This window comes from Loxodonta africana, chromosome 9, assembly GCF_030014295.1.
Source record: "Loxodonta africana isolate mLoxAfr1 chromosome 9, mLoxAfr1.hap2, whole genome shotgun sequence".
NCBI classification, from domain to species: domain Eukaryota; kingdom Metazoa; phylum Chordata; class Mammalia; order Proboscidea; family Elephantidae; genus Loxodonta; species Loxodonta africana.
In genome coordinates, this window is record NC_087350.1 from 122230658 (window position 1) to 122237985 (window position 7328).

The 7328-nt window shown below is 56.2% G+C and overlaps 1 protein-coding gene across 2 annotated transcripts; it reads right to left on the minus strand.

Moving 5' to 3' along the window:
- Positions 1–201: 201 nt before the first annotated feature.
- Positions 202–4939, minus strand: PAEP (progestagen associated endometrial protein). Of its 2 annotated transcripts, none has more exons than XM_064290703.1 (7): positions 4788–4939; positions 2912–3051; positions 2170–2243; positions 1654–1767; positions 1068–1172; positions 842–858; positions 202–406 (listed from the first exon to the last, which is right to left on the minus strand). In XM_064290703.1, the coding sequence occupies exons 1-6, from the start codon at positions 4881–4883 to the stop codon at positions 842–844; spliced, it is 546 nt and encodes a 181-aa protein (XP_064146773.1). In that variant the 5' UTR covers positions 4884–4939; the 3' UTR covers positions 202–406. The 2 variants fall into 2 exon arrangements, with proteins under 2 accessions (XP_064146773.1, XP_064146774.1); XM_064290704.1 differs by having other exon boundaries at positions 810–858.
- Positions 4940–7328: the final 2389 nt, after the last annotated feature.

Sequence of the window (7328 nt, forward strand, 5' to 3'; positions counted from 1 at the left end):
TGTAGGGTTTCCAGGGAGCGGCTGGTGGCTTTCAAACAGGCAGCTTTTTGGTTAGCAACTAAGCTCTTAACCATTGTTCCACCGCCAAATGTCACGGGCCCATTCCACAGAGGCATGCATCCCGGCCCTGCTTCCCATCCTCCCACCCCCCACCCCTCCACCCCTCCACCGGCTCCATCCAGAGAGGACAGACTCAGAAGAGAGTGTGCACGTGTCATTTATTGCTGGAATGAAACTGCTCAGAATAGGAAGTCCACGGCCGAGATCTAGAGGGGTCGGGTCCCAGGACAAGTGGCTGTCCTTGGTCTTCAGCCACTTTGACTCCTCGACAGGCGGGGTTCCTCAGGTGAGGGGGTGACACGTCTCCCTCACTGTGGAGGAGCCGGGTCCTGGAACACTCGCAGCCCTGGGGGGACAAAGCAGCACCCCTGTGGCTCCAGGAACCCGCAGATGCACGCCATCCCTGGTCAGGCTGTGGTGAGGCACCTTCCTTGTGCAAGGTGGAACCCTGGCTCACCCACATTCTCAGCTTGGAGGGGCCGTCATCCCCGAGACAGCTTCCCCTCCTCCTTCCCCAGCTCCCTCTGCCCTAGAAGAATGAGTGGAGATTCAGTGGGGCCCACAAAATGACTGCTTGAGAAAGCTGACCCAAGAGACACAGGCCCTCAACCAGCCTTGGTTTCTGTTATTGCCGAGAGAGCTCCCAGGACCACACAGATTTTGCCCAGGGCCTCGGTGGGTGTGGGGTCTGTCCAGGCCCACAGGGAGCTGTCCCTGGGCACTGCCCAGTCGGGAGGCTGGGTGGGTACCTTACTCCGTGAGGTGGACTAGCAGTGCTCACCTACACGCGGCACCTCTCTGCAAGAGAAAAGGACAAAGGATCATCACTGGAGAAGAGAGGGCTTGGGGCCTGGGAGGGGTCTAGAGCGGAGGGAGGGAGGCAGGACCCCCCTCTCACTGAAGCTTTGTGCACCCCCACCCACTGCTTCCAGGGGGACTGGGATATGGTCAGTAATAAACGGAAAAGTTCCCACAGACCGCAGCTGGGCTTGCCGGCAGAGGCTCACCTTTGCCCTGGGTGAAGTTCAAGGAGATCTGGATGGGCACGGGCAGGGTCTCAAGGGCCCTGTGGAATTTCTCCATGACCTCGGTGTTGGCCTTCAGGGTCCTGGCTGTGGGGGAGGTGGAGTCAGTCCCTGGCTCTGGTCGCACTTCTGAGGTTGTGTTTGGCCCGCTGCAGTTCCCCAGTGGTGGTTTCAGGGCTCTGTGGCCCACCTTTCCTCTGGGCTGCCCTCCCTTTAAAGTTGCTCTCCCACTGAATGGCTCCTGAGGTCACTGACACTCCTTCCCCCAGTGGCTGCTGGTGTCATCTCACTGTTCCCTCAGTCACATGGACAAGCCACACCCTCAACGCAGAGCTTCGGCTAGGCCACAAACATGTGTCCTCCCCCTCTGCCTGCTCCGGCCTGTCCCTGATGTTAGTAACTGTCCCTGCCCATAGTCACAGACAAGCACAACCTGACCTCACCCACTGTGGACAACCTCTGGCCCATGTGACCTATGAGAGACAGGGGTCTGGCCAGGGTGCACCGTGCATGCCTGTCATTCCAGTGAGGGCCAAGAGCATGGGAGCACGAGGACTCAGGGGCATACCCAGGTACTGGCACACTATGGCACGCTCCTTGGGATGCGTGGAGGCCTTCAGGCAGAAGAACAGGTAGTGCTCATAGTCTATGTCCAGCAAGGTCACCTTGCCCTCACCCTGGTCTGGAAAGGAACCGGCAGAAGACCACAGTTCACGTCTGACCTACTCCAGACGCCATCATGATTGGGCAGTAGTCTGTGCCCTTCTCACCCAGCCAGGAGGTGCAGGGCTCAGCGGGGCGCCAGGCCTGCCCACCCTCTGTTAACAGTGCCCAGTGTGGTTGCCAGAAGGTGGGGAAGCTCAGCAATCCATCTGGGCAGGGAAGAGCTGCCATGGTCAGGACAGACACCAGCCCCATCCTCTCCTGCTGCTGGAATGGTGAGGAGCCATTGGGCTACAGCAGGACTCAGAGCCAGGGCACTGCTCTCTCTGAGCAGGTCGCCTTGGCCAGAGAGGGGTGTTGCCCACTCCTGGGCCATCCAGGAGAGGGGCTGACCATGGGAGCACTCTGGGTGGGCGCTCACAGTTGACAGTGAACACAGCGGGGCCCTTCGTCTTCTGGGCAATGACGGTCAACTCCACACATGCGTCTTTGACCCTGGAAAGCCGAGTATTGGGGGTCATTCACGAACCCCATGTTGGGGCAGGAGCCAGCCAGGTCTGCACTGCAGGTGGCACAAGCACTGGGTCGGGGGGGGGCTGGGAAGTGAACTGCAGTCGCTGTGCCTGAGGCCAGGGAACTCGGGCTGCAGGCAGTGAGGGTGTATGGTGCCAGCTGGGAACTGAGGTGTGCTTGCTGGAGGGGGCTGAGGGTCCCCTGAGCAGAACTGACCCTGTCGTTGTGGGGCTTTGATGCGGTGCTTGCATGGGGCCTTCTCGTCATGGTCCACCTACTCCAAATTCCTCAACCCCCCACCCAGACTGCAGGGCAGCCAGGGGTCACCTCAGGAAAGCCCACAGCCCGGCCTGTGGCACCCAACCTGGCCTTCCGCCTGACCTGCCTGCACACTGTCCTGGGTGGGTCCGGGCAGTCATGCTGTTGGGCCGGAAGCCCTTGGGCTGGGCTGAGGGGAGCAGGTATCTCCCAAGGTCCTCCCCTGCCCCTGGGGCACCTGGCACTGGCTGACCAGGGCACTCCTGTTAGACGCACATCTGGAGCTGGGTCCCACCAGGAATTGTCCTGGGAAGCCCTGCCCTGCCTGCCCAGGAAGCCTGAGTGATTCTGCACCCCTGGCTGCTCGGCCACAGCCCTGGGGGCAAACCCACCTCTTGAGCAGGACGATCTCCATGTTGCCTTCTGGGGTGGGCTGCATCTCCTTGATGTATATTCTCAGAGGTGCGTTTTCCGTCACCAGGAGGGACAGGTCACTGGCCACCATCACCATGGTGTGCCAGGTCCCTGCTAGCTGAGGGGAGGGCAGTGAGGGGCTCCCCAGTGGAGCTGAAGGGGATCTTTCCCACCCCCTACCCCATCCAGGTAAGCAGAGTCTCCCCTAGCCCAGGTCACCCAGTGGCAGTGGAAGTGTAATGGGTCAGGATTCAAGGCATATTTGAGGACCCCTACCCTGTGCCAACACCTGGGCTGGGGGCTCTTCCGTATTCGGAACGGCCGCTCTCTCTTAAACCAGGGGCTGTTTTAAGAAAGCTGCATTTGAGGTGCGAATAGCTTGATAGGTGAGTCCATCCCCCAAATTGAGAAGAAAACACATGCGTTTGGGGGATCAAGAGGTCAAAGCTGGGACAAGTTGCTATAATAATTGCGGGGCAGGGTGTGATGGTCAGTTGTATGCGGCAGCTTGGCTAAGCCATGTTTTGGGTGTTAGTTGCTGTTGTGTGGATTTCAATTCATGAATACCCAGTTATTCGATAAAACACTGACCTACGGGGACGGGTTTCCCAGTGAGCAAGGTAAGCGTGGACTTATTGGTGCTTACTTACTAAATCTGTACTTGTTCTCGTACTTGTTACTACAGATAGTTAAATACACATAAGCAAAGCCATGCTTACCTTGCTTATTGAGTAATCCGCCCCTGCTAATCTAGGTGTTACTGTGAAGGTTTTTTTTTTTTTTTTTAATTTTTATTGTGCTTTAAGTGAAAGTTTACAAATCAGGTCAGTCTCTCATACAAAAATTTACATACACCTTGCTATACACTCCTAATTGTTCTCCCCCTAATTAGATAGCACAGTCCTTTCCTCTACTCTCTCTTTTGTCCATTCGGCCAGCTTCTTGCCCTCTCTGCCCTTTCATCGCCCCTCCAGTCAGGAGCTGCCCACATAGTCTCATGTGTCTACTTGATCCAAGAAGCTCACTCTTCACCAGTATCATTTTCCATCCCATATTCCAGTCCAATCCCTGTCTGAAGAGTTGGCTTTGGGAATGGTTCCTGTCTTGGGCTAACAGAAGGTCTGGGGACCATTGCCTCCAGGGCCCTTCTAGTCCCAGTCTGACCATTAAGTCTGGTCTTTTTATGAGAATTTGGGGTCTGCATCTGTGAAGGTATTTTTGTAGATGTGGTTGGCATCTACACTCAGTTGACTCTAAGTAAATTACCCTCCACAATGTGAGTGGGCCTGATCCAATCCACTGAAGGCCTTAAGAGGAAAACAGTTTTCCCAGGAAGAAAAAATTCCGCATGTGAATAGCAGCCTCACCTCCTGCCTGAGTTTCCAGCCTATCCTATCTATGGACTTTGGACTTGTCAACTCACACAACAGCCTAAGCCAATCCCTTGAAATCTCTCTCTGTATGTATATATACACAAAAACAAAGAACAAACCCATTGCCATTGAGTTGATTATGACTCATAGCATCCCTATAGGACAGAGTAGAACTGCCCCATAAGATTTCTGAGGAGTGGCTGGTGGATTCGAACTGCTGACCTTTTGTGTTAGCAGCGGTAGCACGCCATAGCTCTTAACTGCTGCTCCACCAGGGCTCCTCTCTCTCTCTCTCTCTTTTTCTCTTTCTCTATATCCACCCACTGGCTCTGGTTCTCTCGTACTGTCCTGACCAATACAGGGGGACAAAAGTGTCCTCTAACACCATGGCCTCCATTGTGTGCTCTCTTTGGATTTCTGAGGTCCTGGACTTTCCTGGCGCTCCCTCAGCCCTACAGCATACACCTCCACACATTCGTACCTTCAAGATGTCCAGATCTTTCCTGGTTTGGGGGATGACCACAGCATAAATGCCACAGACAAGGGCCAGGCCCAATGTGAGCAGCAGGCACTTCATGATGGTTGTGATGGTCTACTTCTGAGCTCCAGAGAGTGAGAAAGCCAAGGCAACTCAACTTGGGGCCTTATATAGGAGGTCTGCCCAACCCAGGAATTCCATGAATCCCCATGATGCTTTCATTAGGTCAATGAGGACTTTATCTTCCAGGACAGCATGAGGGCTCCTTTCTGGGTAGAGTGCCATTAACTCCCCTCCCCATCCCAACAGGAACCTTATTGTGTCCCCTGATAAAGCCACGAGTGAGAGAGGTGTGGGGTTCCTTTCCAGGCTGACTGCTGTGGTTGGGGCACTTCCTGGTGAGGCTCTTGGTGAAGAACACACCAGGACACTGTCCTGCACCAGCACAGCTGTGTCTGGTTGGGAGGACTCCCTTGGGTCAGCTACACTGCTGGCCAGAGCCCCACTGCCAGCCCTGGGCAGCATGGACATTGTCCTTGTGGACCTGCCTCTGACCAATTCACACATACAGCTGTCCCGAGTGCACACACCAGCTCAAACACAGGTCTCTGTGGTACCCACCATGTTTGAGTGGTAGTGGCTCCCTCAAAGACACACCCTGCAAGATTTTCCAGTGTGTCCACCATGAAGTGTCAGGGTCAGCCCTTCCTCCCAGGGGGCAGTCTATGCTTACTGCTTTCTCTGATATCTGTCCCTGGATTGGGCCTCTGAGCACCCATTTAGGGGGTCAGTGGGCCCTGGTATAATTACCTGGCTCAAAGTCTTCCTTGAAGGACAAGAAAACCTGAATGTTAGTGCATAGATGAACACGTGCTGCAGGGGTGCAGACCCCGAGTGGACATGGCTCTCCTTTGCCAGACAAAAGCTGAGAGGGTCTGTTCAGCTGCTTAGGGAGGAAATTCTGGAAAATGAGCCCCGTTTTCTCTTTTATTGTCAAATCACCCTTGCAAAAGCAGACCAAGCTAGCTGGTGCTGAGGTAACCTCTGTTTTCCATGTACACTGAGGGCAGCCCTTGAGGGGGACAGTGTTTGGGGTGACCATGCAGGCTCTTGGGGCTTTCTAGCCACAATCGCACCCCCTCTACTGGTGGGGGCGCCCATGTCTCCAGCTACAGAAGCCAGGTCCCCTTGTTTCCTTGCGTCATGGAGATGAGCCTTGATCGGACATGGCTGGGTGCCCTGCCGGTGATGGTGGTCCCTAGAGGGACCCCACAACTCTCCTGCTCCCCTTATATGAGGACTCTGGAGGGGCCAGGTGCACCCCGTTTAGCATGGCCATAGAGCCTTCCATGGCGTGGGTGTGGACTTGCTGGCTCAAAAAAAAAAAAAAAAAAAACCAAACAGCAAATGCAGGCAGCCTCAAGTCTGCTCTGCAGTCGTGTGCCGAGGACCTCATGGAGACCAGCAAAGGCTGGGTCTGTGAGGAGGTCAGCACAGGAGACTGCAGCCCCAGGAGTCACCCAAAGCCTGGCTCTGTAGCTGTTCCCCAGAACTCATGGGGGCCCCCAGGGCTCTCGCTCCCCTTTTCAAGGCCCTACCTGTAGGCCAGTTCTTGGGATTTCCAAAGCATTGGGTCAGGCATGCTCCTATAGGCTCTCAGGGCCCCACCCTCAGGCCAGTTCTTGGGAATTCCAAAGCATGAGGTCAGTCATGCTCCTACAGGGGTTGGGAGGGGAGAAGAGAGGGCAGGCTGGGATCCAGATAGCCACAATCCCCCTTTTCTCTCTTCCTCGGGGCACGGCTGAGACCTCATAGTGTCCACAGCCACTCGCTTCTGGAGAGGGCCTGGCTTTGGGGTGTGCTGGTGAAGCCAGCCAGGCCAGATGACCCCATTTGAGAGTCACCCCCCAGTGGGTTTGGAACAAATAAAAGAGACAGAGGCAGGGGTGGTTGCCAGAAATGTTTATGGGAATCAGGCGAGATAGCCCTGGAGTGGGAGGTGTGGTGGAGTGTGGGGTGGATGGGGGCATGGTGGGGGCATGGAGGGCGGGGATGTGGAGGGGGCAAGGGGCAGGGTGGAGGATGAGATGGTGGCGGAGGGCGGTGGCCATCCAGGCAGAGATGCAATGCTCCGTCTGGCTGGACCTGGGCCAACCCCGAGGCAGGGGCCACCACCGGCTCCCTGGACACGGTGGGGACATGGCAGGAGCCTGTGGAGGCGGAGCAGCAGGGCTGAAGAACCTCAAGGTCAGAGCTCACGTCTCCCACAGAGCACCAGAGAGAGGTTCCCTCCTAGTTCTGGGCACCTGCTGCCTGGCCCTGGGGATATTGCTCCCCTAGGATGATCCCTGGGCATTGCCCAGCACTCACGGAGTGCTCACTGTGACCACCCCCACTCTGCAAATGCACTGCTTGGGGGCAGAGCCTGGGCCCATCTCAGTCAGCTCTACTCTGGGTGCCCTGCCCCCCTTGGCACTCTCCTGCAGCAGAACAGCACAGACTGGGGTGCAAGGTCCAGACAGAGAGAAGGGGATGTGAGGATGG

What these genes read in the sequence shown, in the direction of transcription:
- PAEP (XM_064290703.1), bottom strand. Translation starts at nt 4,883, where the DNA reads ATGAAGTGCCTGCTGCTCACATTGGGCCTGGCCCTTGTCTGTGGCATT. An exon ending in AAGATCTGGACATCTTGAAG is followed by an intron (nt 3,052 to 4,787) that starts GTACGAATGTGT and finishes CCCTCCCCTCAG; the next exon opens with CTAGCAGGGACCTGGCACAC. An exon ending in GAGATCGTCCTGCTCAAGAG is followed by an intron (nt 2,244 to 2,911) that starts GTGGGTTTGCCC and finishes TCGGCTTTCCAG; the next exon opens with GGTCAAAGACGCATGTGTGG.